Source organism: Patella vulgata, chromosome 2 (genome assembly GCF_932274485.2).
Source record: "Patella vulgata chromosome 2, xgPatVulg1.2, whole genome shotgun sequence".
Taxonomy (NCBI): domain Eukaryota; kingdom Metazoa; phylum Mollusca; class Gastropoda; family Patellidae; genus Patella; species Patella vulgata.
Window position 1 is genome coordinate 49,565,970 of NC_065880.2, and position 21,635 is coordinate 49,587,604.

General features: G+C 35.0%; 1 protein-coding gene and 1 long non-coding RNA gene across 5 annotated transcripts; one reads left to right on the plus strand and one right to left on the minus strand.

Annotated features, from left to right (window-relative positions):
• Nucleotides 1-1,051: 1,051 nt before the first annotated feature.
• Nucleotides 1,052-15,562, plus strand: LOC126811957 (protein henna). 4 transcript variants are annotated; one of them, XM_050538048.1, is made up of 15 exons: nt 1,052-1,189; nt 3,786-3,908; nt 4,616-4,799; nt 6,423-6,455; nt 7,643-7,675; nt 9,162-9,250; nt 9,887-9,954; nt 10,079-10,129; nt 10,421-10,566; nt 10,742-10,877; nt 11,372-11,498; nt 11,786-11,881; nt 12,196-12,329; nt 13,639-13,754; nt 14,302-15,562. In XM_050538048.1, exons 1-15 carry the CDS (start codon nt 1,139-1,141, stop codon nt 14,358-14,360), a joined length of 1,446 nt encoding a protein of 481 aa, XP_050394005.1. In that variant the 5' UTR covers nt 1,052-1,138; the 3' UTR covers nt 14,361-15,562. The 4 variants fall into 4 exon arrangements, with proteins under 4 accessions (XP_050394005.1, XP_050394006.1, XP_050394007.1 ...); XM_050538049.1 differs by lacking the exon at nt 7,643-7,675; XM_050538050.1 differs by lacking the exons at nt 6,423-6,455; nt 7,643-7,675.
• An 859-nt stretch (nt 15,563-16,421) lies between these two features.
• On the minus strand, nt 16,422-20,158 carry LOC126811967 (uncharacterized). The gene is made up of 3 exons (XR_007675792.2): nt 20,006-20,158; nt 19,016-19,228; nt 16,422-16,933 (listed from the first exon to the last, which is right to left on the minus strand). It is a non-coding gene; the product is annotated as an uncharacterized LOC126811967 (long non-coding RNA).
• Between the last annotated feature and the right edge of the window lie 1,477 nt (nt 20,159-21,635).

Below are 21,635 nucleotides of genomic sequence, written 5' to 3' on the forward strand. Positions count from 1 at the left end.
TATAGCACATGTTAAAATTAACAAAACTATTTTTAAATCTTACATGGTTGTACACCATAGATAAATTGTTTGTCTTAATACGCCCCTTTAGTGTGATTATATAGTCTTCACCATCACCACTATTATTCGTTACCAATTTGTTAACAGCTATGCATTCGAAGTTGACTTTGGTCCCATACCCTACAAGCTGCGACATTATAGTGCAGATGAATAAGTTAGATACTTTTTCCTTATAAACCTAAAACGGTAAATCTCTTAGATCTTTGGGGTATATTCTATGCCCGGAATAACTTGCGGTCTGAAAGTCGCAGGCTTTGGATATACACAGGGGAATTTGGGGTTATACTCATTTTGCGTACATGTAAACATAGACGCTTTATAAGCAAGATAAAGTCATCGACTGACGAAAATGACCCGAGAAAAAGAAAACCCGAAGCCTGGAGGCCGAGGTTTTTCTGTTGAGGTTTATTTCTGAAGTCTTTCTCCCCCAGCATAACCCCAGTCTCGTGCATTATCCTACACGTAACATGATAAAAGTACATGTATACTAGTAATATTCAGTATCTGATTTGTGTTTTCTTAGGTAATTTCCAAATTAAATGGAATTGCTCATTTCTGCGTAACATCATCGATACCTTCGCAATTCGACTCATGCAATCTTGTGAATAAGATATAGATACAATATTTTTGGATGAAGCGAGACGTTGTGCATTATTAGAGTATTATGAAAGAAGCCTATCAAAGGTCAGAAGTTTTCGACCAAAGCTTGTGAAAACGATGCTGGATAGAAGTCATTAAGTGATTTTTACAAAAGAATTGACGCAACTTTTTCTTTTGGGCTTTCGAATTTCTGAATTGTTCGACCGAAATTTTCAAAACCTGACATTGTTTGGGAAATAACCAGGCCTGATTTTATAGCCCTACTACTACTACAACTACTACTACTACGAGAAGGGATTTACGTCCGTTTTGCCTACGGTAACATCGCAAACAAATTATCGATACGTCTGCCCGACTTAACAAAAGGAAAAGGTGTGACAGAAACGGACCAATAAGACGCCTCCGTTGCGCTTGGTCAAGGTCATACTAGCTGTCACACTAAACGCAGATTCAGTATAAACAATATCTGACCACAGAGATGGATGCAGGATTAGCCACAAAGAAAGCCCGTGTTTCAAACGGTTCGCATGTAAGTAATAGTAATATGTTTTAGTAAAAGCAGTGTGTCCGCTGTCATTGTTGACACTGCATGAATTTCACAAAGTTCTGTAAGTGTTGATCAATATGGTGAATTACCAATATGTTGTTATCTCAAGTACGTCTTCACACTCTGGCAGATTTGCTCGAAATATCCCCAATCGATAAAATTACGACTATTTATACATAACGATAGAAACGGGTTAGATCGGTTAGGATTAATCGATAACTTTCCATAGATTATCAGGAAATATGTGCTATTATAGTTAAATTTTATACATTTAAGCAAAGAATATATAAAATACTACCGAACTGGTTGGATTACTCGTTTGATTATTTTTAATTCAGAATTTTGTGAATCAAAATCGTGATTATTCATTTATTTGTAAGTTTTCAAACTTGTTAGTTAAAATAAATCTGTGAAACAATATTTAAGATTAACTCGAGTACATGTAGAAACCATCTGTTATTTTCCACCCTGTAATAGTAGGTTATGTGTGTTAATCTAACATAAAGTACAGTAAACTGTTTGTATGTAAAAGGTCACACCACATCTTTTGAATATTTTATTTTAATTGGCCATACTATTCCATAGCAATTATGGTATGTATAACTAAAATACACATGCTGTCATTTTTATAACCGGTGGTATTCTTATATTACAAACAATCTTTTATTTTAAATGTTGACTTTGGAAAACAGACGTTTTGGAAACTGTTTTAGTGTTTGATGATGCCCATGTATATGTGCCTTTCGTCATAGTGTTAACAGATTAATAAGAGACGACTATCAGACTTACTTGTAATCATATGATCAGCCATTTCTAAGAAGGATAAAAATGTCTATACATAATGATTTACGACCAACTTGTAATGTCCAGTTTTTGTGAGCGTTCAAAAATAATAACTTAAAGGAGCTCAATTGCTAATATCGAATGGTAATCTCTAGCGTCTGGTTATTTCAGTCTACACCGATAATATTTACTGTGCATGCTCTCCAGATAAGAATATAGCCTCACAGTTTGACATGACTTGTGGAATATGTCTAGCCTCTTTCTTTGAACCCCGTGTTACAAATGGCACTGAAACGCATTATGGTATACGATTCGTGTATCAATGGTAAAATGTTTATTTTGTCATAAATATTGGATATCAGAACCTCAATGTTGATTTAGATTGACTATTAATTCGTGTTTTCAATGTCGAAGACTTTGGATGAAAATTAATCTAGTTATATCATATTCAAGATAATCTTTGATGCTCCCAATTATTGAGAATCCAAGCACTGACCTATTCAATAAGGTATTTTGTGCCAGCGTTCGTTAAACTCCACGAAAACCTCTAAAGAATTTGCATAACTCATAAATCTACCGATAAAACGTCGATATCTGAGCGGGCGTGTCTCATAATTTACATGCAATCTAATTTGAACATTCAAGATGGAACTGTATAATCTAATTTAATTAGATCCAATTAAAAAAAAAATATTGTTTCTAACAACCGCCAAAGACTCCTAAAGTCACTAAGTAGCAAGTTAAATGCTTACTACCTATGGTACTAATTAGCGAAGTAAAGAATATAGATAGATTACTCGAAAAATGTAAAATATGATGGGATATATGACAAATCTATATTAACTGGGCTTGTATATTCAGCTTTGATAATAACAACAATTAATTTACTTTAAAGCAGCTGATCGCTATTAATTTCTAAAGGCTTAATGAACGCCAAAATGTACTGATGAATTATTTAACATTTAAGAACACAAAATCAAAATAATTATCAACGGGAGATAATCCCACGGCTTGGATTTAATCGGATTAAAAAGAGGTCAATCAAAAGATTTTCTTCAACTCTTATAGTTGTTTGTGTCCTCTGAAGAGGATGCCGAATGTTGCGAAATTTTCAACCCGTGTTATCTGCTGCTATTCCTTTTTCAGAGATTCAGTTCTGATAATATGATGGTTTGTTTGCAAGGGATTCAAAATATCTTAGAAAATGGCAATTAGTGGCTTTAAAGCACTTTTTATCTTAGCATTAATAGCCGGAACAGAACAGTAGGACGTTAAACCCCATTTCAATACATTTCTTAACATTAAATCTCCATGTTTGTATATGTTTGATTAAAAGCGAATAAAAGTTTACTAAATTGCAAAAAGCGGATAAACCGCCGCGCATCATTATTATTCTCAATTATCAAAGATTCAATCAAGTAAAACGTACCACAAAGCGCATTTTAACTTTATATCAAAGTATTGTAAAATAGAACAGCAAACATTATTTGATTAATTTTAAAAATTGAAAACCAGTTTGAATCAAAGAGGATATTTCATCAACTGTCATAGTCATCCAAATCAGCACACAACACCCTTTAATATTATAAAATCCACATTAATTTGCCATGCTTTAGCACCAAAAAAACCCCTCAGAATACCAAGGAGAATCAGAGAAGAGAACCCGGGCGGCATTGGAGTCCATATGTTGTTAGCACAACGGAGTAAAACTTGAAGAATTATTAGAAAATTTCATGTGTCATATGTTTTTAATCGTTTTTCCTGGATGATATTTTTGTTTTGTTTTGTATTTTAGCATTTGAAGGACGGGCAACCTATTTATGTAGAGGAAATTGAGGACACTGAGGGTAGTACTACTCTGTTGTTCTCTCTGAAAGAAAAGGTTGGAGCTCTAGCTGAAGCCTTGTCAATATTTGAGGTAACAACTGTATAAAATAAATTAAAATAGGTGGTCTTTTCGGGGGTTGACGTGCCAATGTCAAGGCAAAATTCTCTAACCTCGTATTGTAAAAGATTTAGTAAGCATAGAAATTCGAATTACCATTATTTTGTTCATAAATGACCGGAGTGATGTCTCCAGGAAACATTAAAACCAATTTCATTCCATTGTCATCCTGGATATTTTCCCAAGAAAATATTGATATCGTGCAATTACATGTTGGGGATATTCTAGGATTGATTTTTATTCGGTTTAACAAGTTTGGTTAATATATCAATGGTGCTGGGTGGAGGGCCGGGCTAGGAGCGGCGTCTAGTCTTTCGAATGGGACAAAAAACATTGTGTGAACGTAAAGAGCCCGCGACAGGAATTCGAAGCCAGAGTATATAGACCGTAGCGTAGTTTTCCGGTCAAAAATTCTCTCATAGCACAATGCGTCGTGCATACCCGTCTTCATTATCCCGGATGGAGCAGAAAAGCAGGACGTCAAACCCTAATTTCATTTGGTTAATGTTTTGACCCGAATAACTATGTATCGATTAAATGTTAATTGGATAAAAATATTTTAAATAAAACTGGTATTAGGTGTTCCACAGAGAGTGGGTACACCCTTCTACATGCCGTGCCCGATTGAAGTTATCATAATAATTATATTCATAGATAGACCCAATCTTGCTTTTTAACAGCTACATGGAGTCAATCTCCACCACATTGAATCTAGACCGTCAGCTGAAGATGCAGAAGAATACCAATTTTTTGTGTCTTGTGACAACCAAAGAGGGGGTTTGAAGGAAGCAAGCATTGCATTGAAAGAGAAGTGTAAAGACCTGACAATTTTATCTAGAAACCCCGGAGAACAGAAAAATGAAGGTAGGTTTAGAGACTTACTTCGTTTAATCGCACAGGGCCAATGGTCCAAATAGACTGTTTGCTGGGAAACAAATTCCTAAACTACTTGGGGCATTTCCGATAAATGTAGCAGATACGCCTATTTAGACGCGTTCATGGGTCGTGGTATGGCGGCTTATCCAGCAAGAAATGGGTTTCAATAAATGCTGAACTTACATCCGTGAACGTAACAACCTTCCATGACTATTGCTCAAGTGATTACACGACAGAGACACAGCACGTGCACTATCACCAGCAGAAGCGCAAATTCGCCTACTTACCTAGATGTGCTAGTTTCGACTGACAGTCGTATACGACATCTTGTCCATCATGAGTAGTTCGCCACACGTGCATTCAATTTACCAGATTTAAGTTTCCCATGTGTTTGATACTTTTGGTTAATTTAGAGTGTTAGATTAGTATAAGCCCTACATAATTGTTTTGATATAATTTTGTTTGTATCTTTAAAGTCACTCGGACATATTCTGAGCGTGTATGTTAAGTCATTATTCCGAACTCAACAGAATAACGAGTAAGATTTTTATCAAACGTAACTATTTGATGGTGTAGGCTATATATTTGTTATTAATGAAATTGTTCAAATGAATTTGCTCGACATCATAGAGTTGGACAGGGGCGCCTTGAATTAGCAAATTTAAACACGTTCAACTTACTATATGATTAAAACGTAAATTTATGTTAACATCAAGTATTGTGTTTATTATATAGGTTGAGTTAAACCTATATTTAATCACGCAATTATCAGACTGAAAATGTCATTGTACTTATTATATTATTCAAAAAGAAAATTGGGTCAGAACAGTTATGGAAATCGTTTTGACGAAAAATTTAGAAATTATATATAAATCTAACGGTATAATGTCAGAAGTTGTATGATGACATTAATATGTCACTACGTGTAACTTTTCTTTTGTTTTTATTACGATGGGAAAAGCCTAATCACAGCGTCTATTATTTATGTATTATTATACACGCAATGTTTTCCAGGTTAAAACTTTAGCAATATATCAGCCTGAACTCATTACACAACCAGAACCAGTCGTAAAAGTATATAAACGTCTAAATTAAGATTCTATTTTCGAAATAACGACATTCTTACTTTTTATTGGTTGGTTTTATTGTTGACACCTCATGTTATAGGGCCCTGTGGTGGCTCAGTAAATGAAACGCTGTTCGATACCGGTGTTACCGAGAAAGTTGATCGAGATTTTCCGGCATGGTTCTTCTTTATCAGTGGTGTAGACCGGAATGCCTGGCGAGAGACAGCGTCTATACTAGTCGTTCAATGGGGACGAAAAACCGAGTTCCCGTGTACACCTTGGCATGCACGTAAAGAACCGTTGACAGTTGGAATTCGAAATAAAAGTAGACAGTGTGCAAAATTTTCCCCCAAGCACTTTATCTTCTCCTTTATTTTTGAGTAATGTGGTTATCTTTGTTTATTATTTATCAAGCTTTTCTTTATTGTTTACAGTTTATCTCTATTATTTATTATTTGTCATTTTCCCTGCTTATTATGTTTGCTCTGATTATTATTTAACGCTAATTAAAATCTTGTGATTTTTTTGATTGTATGTTAATTAGGTATACACATAAGACTGAGAAATGGTATTACAGGTTAGTCTTAATCTAGACCTTTCTCCCATTACGTACACAATTCCTTAAATCTCGTTAAAAAAAAAATACAGTCGCTAACATAAACAAAGTAGCGTATTTACCCGTTTAAAGATTATTTCGTAATATTTATACCGTCGTGTAAATGGCTATGGGTTTTTCCTACATTCTTTCAGAAAACTTTATGATTTTCCAACATATTCCTTTCCGTTTTTTTCTTACACTTCTTCGTGTTAATTAAAGCTTTTTTATGCTTTTTAAAACCAAGTTGTATTTCTTAACATATTACAAAACAACTATCTTTGTTTATTATTTACAAACATTGGTTTTTAAATTATTCAACAGCTATCTTTATGTGTTAAGGGTTTTTTTTGTTTTGTTTTTTTTGTTTTTTATTATGTAAAATTATTTTTCTATATTGCGTATTAGGTAAAACTTATACTGAGACGCAGTGGAAACGCATAGCTTTTATAAACGAATGTCTTTCAGATCACGGCGATATTACTGTGAGAATGATGTTTTCACGACCACAGATCAATTCTCTCAAACACAAAACGTTGAATTCAACAAAATTTGCCATGTGGAAAATCACATACATGGGGTATGTCTTTTAAAGAACTAGAGCCAGTACACGCCATTGCGTTACCGTCAGAGCTGAGAGCAGTTAACTGGTTAACGTATTTATGAGATTAACGCGTTATTAGAAATGAATTAACGCGTTAAAGCTCTGTGTAGGCATATTAGGCTGGAAAATAGTTGCACAGACCAGTGAAAGGGCCTAATTCATGAAACATTCGGAATCAAGGGTTAAGGTCGAAGACACCAATTTCGATTTTTTATAAAAACGTTTACCCGTCAAAATGCCACCTAAATCCTAGATTTGGAGCCCAGAATAAAAATAATGACAAATAAGAAGTTTTTATTACTTTCTGAAATAGGTTGAAAAACGAAAATGGCCATAATTTAGAAGCTTTGATAATAACTCATAACTTAAAACTTTTAACGCGTTAACCAGTTAAAGGAAATTTTAACTTGCTCTCAGCCCTGGTTACCGTAATGCAAGAGGGCATGTTTTCATTGCGTCTCAGTATATTTTGTTTTAGCAACTGTGTCTGCTTATTTTTCAACAACCACCCTTGTTTATTGCTTTTACATTTCTTTTATTTGTCTTGGTTGCATGTTCAATATAGGTATTTTTATAACACTAAGAAATGGTGTGACAGGTTAGTTTTCATGTAGACGTTCTCCTATCTTCCCTCATCAAAGACAATCTCTTTAGTTTATGGCTATAATGAAAATCATAAAACATAAATACCCTTTTCATTACCCTATTTGTATACATGTACATATCAGTTTCTAGACCGTCGTTTTCTTATATAAATAAAGAGATTCTTAATTCCTTTAATTTTTAAACGCCCACATTTTCATGTGGACGTATTATGCCGTCGCCCCTGTCCGTCCGTCCACAATTTGTTTGTGGATACTCTACAGGTCACAATTTTTATCCGATTTTGACGAAACTTGAAATATAGGTATGTCTCCCAAAGATATCGGTTCCTTTCGATATTAGGGGCGTTGAATGGCCGAATGGTTAGCACGTGCGCGCTGTATCATAAGGTCTGTCATTGAGTCAACTTGCGTGGTTTCGATTCCCCGATTGTACGTGACAAGGAGTAGGGTCGCCTGTCCAACCTCGTGGGTTTTCTCCGGGTCCTCCGGTTTCCTCCCACTGCCAAAGATCACTACGCGCAAGCGAATTATTGAAATAAAATTGAAGCGTGTGTTAGTACCGAAATGACCTAATTTGTGTCCAGTGGACGTTAAACCCCATCTCTCTCTCTCTCTCTCTCTCTCTCTCTCGCTCTCGCTCTCCAAAGTTTCGGATTGTAGATTTTGAACAAGTTTCGCAAGTTTATCATGCCGTTCACATTCTGACTTTTAAAGTTTGGGAACGCGATACAAGACGAATGCTGAGTGGAAATGGTTAAAACTTGATGGCATTGTTCATTGAAGCATAATGTGTAACCCAATCAATGATTAAAAATATTCGTTTCTCAAATTACTGTGTTAACTTTCGGTTCACATGACATGTTGAATTTGGTAGTTTGTGAATTATCTACAATTAGTTGGATTTTTCAAAATTTACCCGGCGAGATTTTTATTGACATCGATTTTTAACCTATAACAGGAATGAATGTTTGCTGGTGGGCTCATCAAGGGACCCCCCCCCCCCCCCTCACACCTGTCTATGTTTTGGCTTGATCCAAATTCTCCTAGAGTATATGGAATCTTTAGAATATACCTAGTGGCAGTGTCAACCATATTTATTATTCCTGATACCACTTCTCATGATTAGGGTAGTTCATATAACTAAAAATTGTTGATTGTGTTTCCGTATTTATCCCGTTGGTTGGTGGTCATAAGCACCCAGGTGATCCTTTTAACCAGTAGACTTTACTTTAATTATAGCTTTAGGTAGTGGCACGTGGAAGGGTGTGCTTACTATTTCTAGTTTGCCCAATTATATATATCTTAAAAGTAATGGTTAATGTTTGAAAATTAGGCTGATTTACTTTAAAATCTAGTATATAGTATCATTATAGTGGTGCAGTTGAATATGAGGCTTTTTGATATTTATTCTATCTGTAGTAGTGAGAATAATAATAATTTTATTAATTTGTTATTAAATTCTTTGGGTATATCTTTCAGTTCCATGGTTTCCAAGAAAAATCAGTGATCTTGATAGATTTGCTAACCAAATTTTAAGCTATGGCTCAGAATTAGATAGTGACCATCCGGTAAGAATTCATTTCCGATTGGTGTTCATTTCAGAGAAGACAATAATATATTGAATGTAGACAATTAAACTCACCAAAGTCACATACATAACACAGCCGACATTAGTCATCCGAACAGTGTAGAAAATCTTAACCAGAATGGTGAAATACATATGCAATTTTGATATGGTTGTGAAAATTCGAAGTTTTAATCCTGGAGCTTGATAACTCATTATACATGTATTTATATGCGTTAGCTTTGAATTCATTTTAATGAGCTTGTATGTTGCCATCTCATTCGTTTGCCTTCTCGCACCCATTTTCTTGTTAACCTACAGCGCATACAGTTATTGTCCGACCCTTATAAGTTTATTGCTAATATTTCACAAAAAGTAAACTTTGACAACCTGTGGGCGTCGTTTGTTTCGTTGTCTGGGAACTTTACTTCCCATTCAGTACGATAATTTTCTCTTCAAACATTTTTATAAATAATTGTTTTCAACAGTACAATAAAACTATGATAGCTATGTGAAAACCTTAAACGTCACGATATATAGATTTCAGAAGATGAAACTGCTGGATGGTAGATACAAACTAAGCAAGCACAGACTTGATCTCTACCAGTAGTTTATAATAACCCCACTTCTTTTATTGTAGGGTTTTACGGATACGGTGTATAGAAGCAGAAGGAAGGAATTTGCTGACATCGCATTTCATTATAAACAGTAAGAACATTATAAAGTGTTTAACTTGTTTTTATACAAGATAGAATTTTTATTTATTGATTGATGGTCATAAATAATATTATTTTCCTTTGTTTGAAATCAATTAAGTTTATATATATTTCAGTGGCCAACCAATACCTCGAGTTGAATATACCCAAGACGAAATTAAAACCTGGTAATTTGTTTAATAAGTTAAATCACAAACTATTGAATTGTTTCAGTTGTCATTTTAAGAGAGGGTACCAAGAGAGTTTCGGTGTCATTAATGTGATAAAGTATAAATCATTAATTTTTAACCTTTGTTTATATAATTTCACCGTAATAATTCATTTGAGCAGGAAGTGACATAGACACGTTTAATGTCAAGGTGAAACTTAACAACCCTGCATCACAGTAGTTCTAGTCATTCCTTCCTTTTTTCATTATTTATTATAATTATCGAAGGTATTGTCTTTGTGTATTTCAGGGGAACTATTTTTAATGAACTGACTAAACTTTATCCAACACATGCTTGTCGTGAATATAATCATATATTTCCTCTCTTGGTGGATAATTGTGGGTTTAGAGATGACAACATTCCACAACTTGAAGATATTTCACAGTTTTTGAAAGGTGTGATTAACACTCCCATTTCACTCCAAACCATTTGATGAATATGGAATATTGTAAATTAAAATTTTATCAGATTAAAGTTTATATTTAACTATTCTACCATTGTATACAGATTATGTAGAGTTATATTTAATTCGTCTTCGGTTCAAATGTGTAACATGTTTTTGAATTACAGATTGTACAGGGTTTACATTAAGACCGGTTGCTGGACTATTGTCATCCAGAGATTTTTTGGCTGGTTTGGCATTCCGTGTTTTTCATTCCACTCAGTATATAAGACATGGTTCTAAACCTATGTATACCCCGGAACCGTAAGTTGTTTGAACCTATATTAGCTGGCTAGTTTTAAATATTAAGTTCGATTGCAGATTTCGTCAAGGTCGCGAGATGTAAATAGGGTTAGCCCCTAACCCTGTTTACATCTCTTGACCTTTGACCAAATCTGCAGTTGGCCTTAATATTTAGACTTAATCTACTTTAGATTATACAAACTGCCCGGTTTTACACGTCGAGCATCCAATGTCAATGTCACTATTAGATACAGCACCAAGTACAATATAAATAGCACCATTAAATTTCCAGTTAAAATGGTTATTATGAAGTAGTTTTAAAATTGATAAATTCGGCCGTTTGGTTTCCTATATTGAACAGACAAAGAAAAGTTCACTTTTGATATCAAGCAATTGCAAGATAAATTTTATCAGTATGTATAAACCTATTATTAAGCTACTACAGACTCGATTAGCTGGAAGTTATAAGTTTCTCCTAATTGAGGAGAACATAATTGTGCCTATTTTGCTTTCAGAGATGTGTGTCATGAACTATTGGGTCATGTACCGTTATTTGCTGATCCAGCTTTTGCTCAGTTTTCACAAGAAATAGGTTTGGCCAGTCTTGGTGCACCTGAAGAATACATACAGAAATTAGCAACGGTAAGTTCCCGTGACGTGTTGTGTTCAGGGATTATAATACATCTCTCATGAGAAATAAAATGAATGCAGTTGATAAATTCAAGGCAGTGGATATATAAATTAAAGGACAACGTCTTACCGGAACTTATGCTTTAGCTGTATTATAGACTTCTTCCTCTGCATTACCGAAAAAAATTATACCTTTCTGAATAGGGGTTTCCTGGAAAACGTGATGCAACTTTTCCTTTGAGAAGTAGACAGCGTACAATCATGTATTTTTTTATGTGATATTTTATTTTTATTTACAGTTGTACTGGTTTACAGTAGAATTTGGTATTTGTCGTCAAGAAGGTCAACTAAAGGCTTATGGTGCTGGTCTTCTTTCTTCATTTGGTGAACTACAGGTTTGTAACAAGATAACTTAAATTTGGCTTTTGGTTAGAAATATTAGCTTGATATTGTTAATAGTAACCTTAAGAAATTAAGATACCAAATTATAAAATATGATATTAACTTGATTTACTATAATTAATGTTTTGCATACTTGATCTTTTTTTTATAACTTTTGGTATTAAATTTTAACAGTTTATATTATGGATTTGTACTTTTGAGAAATCTATTATTATAAGTATAATTACTATATTATGATAAATTTATGATAAGTATTTTATTATATTACTTTGGTAGTGCCTTTGATAAATCTATTTTGATATTGTAGTATTGTATTTCTGATAAACCAGAGAAAAGAGAATTTGATCCAATTATAACAGCAGAACAACAATATCCTATAACAGAATATCAACCCGTCTATTTTATCTCTAATAGTTTTGAACAGGCGAAGGACAAATTAAGGTATTGTATCATACCACCTTTTTTTTTTAAAAAAAATAATTATGACAATAAAAGGCTGCAGATGTCTGTTAATCTTATTTAATAATTTGTTGAATGATACTCCGGGTGAAAATTTGGTTGTTTAATTTAAAGATACATTATGGGAGCTTCGATAACGAGTTGGCAGTTCTCACTATACTAATTAAAAACAAGGTAACGTAAAGGCAATTTGCTGAAAATTTCATTCAAATTGATCTACTATGAACCGAGAACTAAGCGAATGAAATTTCTGCCTAGCCTCGGTCATCATTACTAAAGTCAGTACGTTAAACAGCATAGTCTCGATTATCCATTTAATCGTTTAATCGAGAAGGAAAGTTATGCAGTAAATCGGATCACAATCCACTTAAAGTTGCAATTTCATATTTTTAAGTTATATTTTAGAAATTTATTAAAATAAACTTAAAATAGATGGTATCTATAAACAGTCCTACATTGTGAAAGAATAATCCTATAATTCACTATTGCCAGTTGAGAAATTGGCAAAAATATCATTTCATCGACAAATTCAAACGTTTGAAGTTAGCTACTCCATGTTAGAATAGAAAACAGGGGAGGTAATTGTGTTATTATTTCCGGTGTAAATGAGTTTTAAGTGTGAGAATGACACCTATGATCGTATAATAGTGAGTTGACAACCTATTAAGCAAAAGACATAGAAATAATTATGTTTTGACTTTCTTAGAAAATATGAAATTGTAACTTTAAGATCGCAGGCTAGCGATGCCATCTAGAGTTGATTATGGTCTGGATAAGTTAATTAATGTCTAATTAATAATTAAGATAACATTTCAGGCCTTAAGAAAGACATGCAATAGACAGATTTAGCTCTTGCATAATGTATGTTTAACAAAACGGTTATTAAACAATTGTGAACATTAGGTTGTTTAATATGATGGTTGTTTAATGATAAGTTGTAAGTGAAATAAAATGAAATGAAATGGGGTATAACGTCCTACTTAACTGTTCTGCTCCGAATTGGGCTAATGAATACGGGCATACGCCATACAGTGTGTTATGAGGGGAATTTTGCCCGGACAGCGGCACTACGACCTACTCTTATATCGAATTCCAACTGTCAAGGGATTTTTAACGTGCACGCCAATGTTTACACGGTACCCCGGTTTTCCGTAATTAAACTCGATTTTGACAGTTTCTTCGTTGAATGTTTTTAACTGCAATCAGCCTTGCTGGAAGTTACGTGGATACAGACAGATTGATAATATTATTATGATACCATGCTTTTATATGTATCCTTATCTATTAACAGGACTTATGCGAGTACTATTCCACGTCCATTCAGTGTGCGATACAATCCCTATACACAGAATGTAGAAGTTATCAACAACAAAAAACAGATCATGAATTTGACGAAAATCATTCGATGTGAGTTAATATTTTACACAAATTAATTAATTTATTGATATTTTGTCCTGTATGAAGATGACCTTGAAATATTCAGCTGTGTCTGTTGTTTCTCCATGACAAGGAGTAGGGGTCGCCTGTCCAACCTCGTGGGTTTTGTCTGGGTCCTCCGGTTTCTTACCACTGCTAAAGACCCCTACGTGCAAGCGGATATTGAAATAAAATTGAATCATGTGTTAGTCCCGAAATGACCTAGTTTGGGTCGAGTGGACGTTAAACCCCATTTCTCTGTATCAAATCTGTTATTGTACATGTAGTTACCAGAACAAGAATAACAAAATTATATGCACAACCTTTAGTATTTAGTTTGGAAAACGGTTGTATTGCCGCTGACCAAAATTCTCCTCTCTACCATCGAACACGTGAGCGTGATAACGGATACCTCTAATTCTTGTGTGTCATTTATTTTAAAAATCCAGTTATACCTTCAGCATGTTCTCGGTAAACTTCCTTCACAGATTATCAATAAATATAACTTTTTTGTAATGTGTATTTCTATTATTTGCAGGCGACCTCGGACTTTTGGAAGAGGCTTTGGAGAAATGCAAAAATATTTCGTCTCACTAAACAGTCATGGTATTATATGTTGTTAATATGTACTGGTGTATTTTGATTTTCACGGCTATCCACGTAGTATGTATATAAGCTAGAGCTATGGACGATTCATATTGGACTACATTCGTCGTCTTGAAATCGTATACTAAGTTCGATAGAGATTGTTATGTCACAATATAGCCTCGATCATCTCCAAAGACGACGGATACAAACCATTATAATAGTAGTAAGCGGAGGAGGGGGGGGGGGGTGAAGCCAAAATACCCGGTTAAAAGAAGAGTAAAATATAAAATTACAATTAGATATAATTTAATATTTATGTAAATATCAGCATCTGCATATTGTAAATATTTCTCTGATACACTTATCTCTTAATAGTATGACCTATGCAATATACTTTGGCAATCCATAAATTTTAACTGGAGAGTGTAAGGCGGCAATTTTCGGTGAATTATTACATTAATTTGTCATTTTGTATTCATGAATTTCGGAGTTAATTGTCCATTAAGAGTGATGGTGCTTTTATTGGTGCATTTTATTACAGGCAGCGGAATTTAACCTCTCAATTAAAGCTCAAGTAATGTCTATAGTCTGGTTGACATCGATTTTGATGTTGTTGTATATGTTTATATTAAATTATAATACAATATTTATAGTTAAGTAGTACATAATTATTACCACTGACTCGTACTGAGATATTTGTTATATTCTTTTGCATAGTGTTAAAAAACCAGAAAAGTATATATATATTGTATATGTGAATCAAAAAAAGAATATTGTCCAGTCTACCAAATTGAACTTTTTGTGGTGTGTTAATAAACCATATATACACATTCATAACAGTAGTCCAAAAATTGTACCCCACACTCTTGACAGAGGGTTTGAAAATATTACTTTTTAACAACTTTTTTTTAAAGCACAATGGTATAGACAGAATCAACGTAAAACAACATTATTGACATTCCATTCTACTATCTATAGGCCTGTCTTTTCAATATACAGTGCTAATACTAGTCAACAGCTAGAATAAGATGAACAGTGAACAATATTAATTATGATTCGCGATATACATGTTAGAAATCTTGAAGAATGTTCACCCTGAACCGGTTTGTTAGTTGGTATTATATTATAAATTGTATTGTATATTATGATGGTCTATCGGTGTTATTATTTAGTTAATGTTATACAAATAATAAAAAAAATATTAATAAGTATCTAGGTGTTGAATCGTTTTTTTTTATATGCCCACAGTGAAATGTGGTCATAAATTGATTTTCAACAATTTCCGATAATACTGCCAGAGTTGTTGCCCTTGATTACTTGAAAAATCTTGCTGCCGCTTTAGAGGCTGAAGTTAATATAAATTTTTAAAAAATTATATATAGTGTTTAAGGTCATGACACAAACAATTTCTGATAATTACATAATGGGTTGTTACTCGTAATAAGATTTTAGTGTGTTGTAAATGTTGTCGTTACTGTTAAAAGAAAAAATATGTGACAACCCTTGTTGACTACTCGGACGACTTTAAAGGCTGTGGGTGCATGTTTCTTTGTCTGGAAACCTGTGTTGTTAGACCACAGGGTCACCATTTCCAAAAAAACTAAAATATTTTTAAGACTTTATCCCTTTTTGGGGAAATGGTTAAGATCTGTTTAGCTTTTAGCCAACAAAAAGACTGCATTCTGAACTAACTTTCTTAAGTTTTCATATTGGACAACATCCATTTAAAAACAAAATCCCAAATAAATTGCTTGTCACTAAATTAGTACTAAGAAAGCTTCTGAATTTGCTAAAACAAACATATTTTTCAAAATTTGAAGACTTGTTGATTGTAGTATTTAGTTATCCCCGTAAGACTTTGTGATTTCCCAACAACGACGACGGAAGTCGATACCCACTGCAATGGTAATGGCGCACAAGCGACAGATTTTATGTGGTCGCAATTAAAAACTCGATAGTCTTGAGTAACAAATCTGGTTTTATTTATTTACATAAAATAGTTTATAGCTTTACAATGTTTGAGATTTCAATCTTACCAGGAGTTAATAATCAGAAGTATAATTCTTCAAACCCACCTTATGGATTAGCAGATCTTGTCTTCGGTTTTGCATAAAATCTAATTTTAACACCTTAAAATGAACAGTAGAGTCAAATCACAGACAATCGACATTGCCACTTCATGAAGCATGTTTTAGTTTTTCTTTTTTTTTAGTACAGATCATTATTGGTTGATTTTTGCGTATAAAATAACATCAGAAAGACTCTATTTTGATTTTATGCTATAACACCAACAGGTGTATTAACAACCAGAGACCCCAGAACAGAAGCCCGTGGAACACCATGCATCCAGACATCTTCAGCTGTATAAATAATCTCTTATTTGAAATGATCTCATTGGTGTACTGATTATACGTAATAATGTACACTTAATGTAAGTACATGGTTATTGTGTTCTGTCACAGGAACTTATTTTAAATTCATTCTTCAAACGTGAGCATTGGTTGGTCAGTCAAAGTGCAAAAAGGGGTATATGTGACTTCTGCCGAGTTGTGGTTTGTGCTTATTTTGAAGTTCTGGATAATCTGAAAAATATATAGCTGCACTAATTAAGTTTTCATTCACACTTAGTTTGTTATTGCATATTGCATTATCTTGCCATTTTTAATGTTCTTTATTTGCTTATACTAAACGCGTGCCTCACTGTCTATCATTTCCGGAAACAGACCATTAACAAGTCGACCTCCATGACGAAAGCGTTAGCATTTTTATAAGTACTTACGTCGATTAAACTCAATATCATTTATATTTTCCAAACTGAAATACTACTGCACAATGTTTGGTTAGCTATGTGAACTAAAGAAGCCACGCAAAGTGTGGAAATGAAGAACCAACACAGCTGTTTTGTCCCCAGAGCAGCTTATATCCAGGATGCTTCACAGCAAATTTGAAGAGCAATAGGACTAATTTTCTCACAGTCCTACATTTAATGGTTCATTCCAAATTTGAAAAAATCCGTTAAAAATGGTAGTCTCTAAGACGTTAACACGGTCTTCAGAAATCGGAGGGGGGGGGGGCAGAACGGAATATCTTCGAACGTTGAATATCGATAGGATATGTCCTCACCAAACCCAAATGTCTCCTGCAATTTTTTTGAACAATCCCTGATAACAAGTTTTTTTGACAAGATGGAATGTTGTAGAACATTGATAGGGTTCATCCCCTTATGACCCCAATCCGTCATAAAAATATTTGAAAGAAATCCGTTAAAAGCTGTAGCCTCTATCATTTATGCCAGGTTTTTGGGTAGTTACTCCGGAACAGACGGTCGTGAAGCGCAGAATATATAGATAGGGTTTGTCGTTTGATGACCCAATTCGTCACATCAAATGCTCTCCGTTACAAACTGTATGTTGTTAACAAGGTCTTCGGTATAGGGGTGATAACCAATTATTGGTCGCGAAGCGCTGAATATCGGTAGTGTTCGTCCTCTCATGACTCAAATGCTTCACACCAAGAAAATCCGTTAACAACCGTAGCCTCTATCCTTTAATAAGTCTTTCAGAGAAGGGCAGGGGGGGGGGGGGTAACTTACGGCTGGCCCCCGGATCCATTCACTTGATTTGATATTTGTTTATTTGGTGCAATGTCTATTTTCTGTCTTGTCCGCAGGTTTATCTTGTAGATATTTGTTTTGCGTGTAGCGCTGTCCTCCTGCACTTACTATTATGAATCCTGAATATCGACAGGTTTCGCCTTCTCTTGACCAAAACGCTTCATGCCAAATTTTCATACAATCCGTCAAAAACTGTAGAATCCGTTGCGATTCTCATAGTGGTGGGATGGGGGCTAAATATCGATAGGATTCCTTCTCCCATGTAGCCAATGCTTCACAACAAATTTTAAAGAAATCTGTTAAAATAGTAGCCCCTGTGGCGTTAACAAGGTTTTCGGAGAAAGGGGAGTAACTCCAGAACATAACCCTTAATATCAATAGGGTTCATCTTTTCATGACCCTAATAATTCTCACCAACCTGTTACAGAAATCTGCCAAGAACTGTAGCCGTAACAATGTTTTGGGGAAAGGGGATATAATTCTTCGAACACTCTGGCCTCTATCGTGTTTACGAGAATGATAGGGGGAAATAACTCAGAACAAAAAGACAGAGAACGCTAAAAAACGATAGGGGCCACCCTTACAAGGTCTACAATCAGCACAAAATTTGCAGAAATCCTTCAAAAACTATCGCCTTCACAAGCTATTGTTGCTGCCGGACTTACGGACAGGTGTGACGAGTGGGGTGTTGAAATGAGAAGGAATACCGGGTGTTCTATAAAGAAAGAGAAAACAGAACGTGTTTGTGTATGACAGTCAGTAGTGAACCTGGATTTCAGAAATCGAAGATAGTGGGTACAAGATAGCCGGGCAAAAGCGTTATCACTTGATCAGTGTTTGTTAGCCACGTGAACCTTTCAGATGCTGTCTGGAGTTTTTATACAGTAAGCAATGCGTAGGCGATGGATCCCGGGTATTTTGTTTCAATGATCGATGATCCAATTGTCTCCCTTGTCAGCATTGTGCCTTTTAGTGTAAATCTTAGCTCTGCGTGCATGTAATCAGCATCACTACAACTTGACAGTTATCAAAGACCTGCCTTTGTTCTTACCTTAGCAACTGCTAAATAAATTTCTTGTTCAGCGAATCGTCTACCAACACAGTTTCTAACACCTATATTGAACGATATTAAACCTATACTAGGTATTTGTTCTGCCTTTTCACCTTTCTCATCTCGTAACCACCTTTCTGGTCTATAAACGGTTGGATCTTTTACATATTTTGGATCCCTCATCTTCCGTCGGTTATTCAAAAATATATTTGTCTGAAATTAGGTTTTTAAGAAAATTGGGAATGTCAAAACGCCTGAGAGGAACCAACATACACCCACTGTCACCGTCCCCTGAGAATGATTTACGAAATAGATAGCTGTGTAAAAGAAGAGAGCCATGTCATGCATCTCATTGTGGACCAGCTAAGTTATTTGCTAAGATTATTCTTTTGTAGAGGTATTACGTATCTGCATTATAGACGTGTCTACTGCTATTTTTAATTTGCCACATTATTTTTACGTTTCATGCGATAAACGTAAGCCACTAGGGTACATGATAACCGCTCAAAACTATATCATTAGGCAAGATTCTAATTGTTCCCATAGAGACTGCATAATGCATCCTAAAATATAAAACAAAAATCCATTTTTAAAATAAAAATACCCATATCCCTACCCAAACCATTTATTTTGACGTCTACAAAGTTTCAACTCGGAATAGGTTAGTAAATAATTATTTTATGATTCGTCAAATGAGATAGTTCTATCACGAAAGCGTATACACCGCGTGAAAAAGTATCACGGAGCTTTCAGTTATGGAATGGGAATATGATGAAGTAACACCTTAATCTACTAAAGCTAATTGGTCGACACCTTTAATGCAAAGCTGCCATAAAGGCGCAATATAATATTAGTTCATGTATACAATAGAAGATACGATCAGATGTAACCAGTAGGGGAAAGACATTTCGCTATTAGTGCTGATCAGTTGCTGTCTTTTTTTTGCCCATTTGCCGTTTTGATGTTATTCAGAAATCAGTTTACATTTACCTAAACGACTCTTTTAAACATGCTGTTAAATATTTCATCTTAGGTAAAGTATCTGCTGTCAAATCACCATGACAACTCATGTGTTCTTAGATCTCCTGGTGTAGAGTTTCCTGTACGTCTTGATGATGTGCCAAGCAATCCAAAAATACTTGAAAGGGCTTAGCCGTCTGAAATATATTTAATGTAAAATGTTACTCGAATGTTATATAGGAGGACTTTTTCGTCTCAGATAATAAATTATATCCGTCGCTAATCGACACTGGTTTGATATTTGCAAATGTAATGAAATTGGGTTGAACGTCCTATTTTTCTGTGCCAACCGAGTTATATGAAGACAGGCGTATCCATGCACTGTGTCACTAGGAAGATTTTGTCTGGGCAACGGCGCTACGGTCTCTTCTTATTACGAATTTCAACTGTCAATGGCTCTTTACGTGTGCGCCAACGTGTATATGGGACCCCATTTCTTTGTCCAACCCGAAGGACTAAATGCTGCCCTGAATCACCGACAAACAGGAAAACACGCCGGAGAATTCTCGATCAAACCCTGGACCTCCTGGTTAGCAATCATTTTTATTTTACCTTTTGAGCCACCATGGCGCCCTGTTTTGTATGAAATGGACTATAAATTTTCATTGAGCAAATGTTGACGTGGTTGATTACTAAGTCCATTAGTTTTTAATCAGTGTTCCTCAAAAATGTAAACTTACTGAATCGGTACCAGCAATCAACAAGTCAAGCACCAAACCAGTAATTTGATCAATGGAAAGTCTGTCGTTTGCCAACAACGACATCAATAAATTGGGATCTTCTGGGTTCCAAGTTCTACCTTTCGTCATTTGAACTGCTTTTTCTAGAGACTTTACCGAATCTGAGGATAGCCCATTTTTCGGGCATCGATTATTATTTGTTATTGCAGCTGCAAGAGTCTGATTGGATGGTTGGAATTCAGAATGGGATTTCGCTTACAAAACCATTGGATTCTTTTGGAGTTGCTTACACAGGCTAGTATAGCAGAAAATGCATTTGCGGTGGTTAATTTGTCAAAATTTTCTCCGGGAGGGTGAGGCCCCCATACCCCGCGACGATTGATTGGTTGTTTGGAATTCTGGTCAGCCAGGTAGGCTATATTGGACCAAATTGAAGTTCCTGTATTCACTGGCTGGAATAGCAGGAAAACGCGTTTGCGGCAATTAAATTTTCAAAATTTTCTCCCAACGGCCCCGTCTCTGTGAACTGTAAACGATTTATCTTTTGATTTGAATTCGAGTCAGCCATCTTAATTAGGCTATATTAGACCCTTTAAAGTTGCTTTTTCACGGGCTGAAATAGCAGGAAAACGTGTTTGCAGCCGTCAAATATTCAAAAATGTTCTTGGGGGGGGGGGGGTCCGTATAAAGTAAGCTCCGCTTCTTCGCCTCTCGAGGAAGACCGTCGCCGCTGTCTGTAAAACCCGGGTTCTGCCTCCCTAACTGTCATCAAGCCCGTACGCCTATGCAGTGACAACGCTTAGCGGAAAATTATATCGATATGTAAAGGTTTCATTTACACCACCATATACACAATTATGCCGTATTCCGTTTAGTAATAAAACACTTCACCGTTTTATAAACGTGAATATTGTGAACGA

Coding starts and splice junctions, on each gene's coding strand:
- LOC126811957 (XM_050538048.1), top strand. CDS start 1,139: ATGGATGCAGGATTAGCCACAAAGAAAGCCCGTGTTTCAAACGGTTCG. Junction 9,251..9,886: donor AATTAGATAGTGACCATCCG/GTAAGAATTCAT, acceptor CTTTTATTGTAG/GGTTTTACGGATACGGTGTA. Junction 10,567..10,741: donor TATTTCACAGTTTTTGAAAG/GTGTGATTAACA, acceptor TTTGAATTACAG/ATTGTACAGGGTTTACATTA.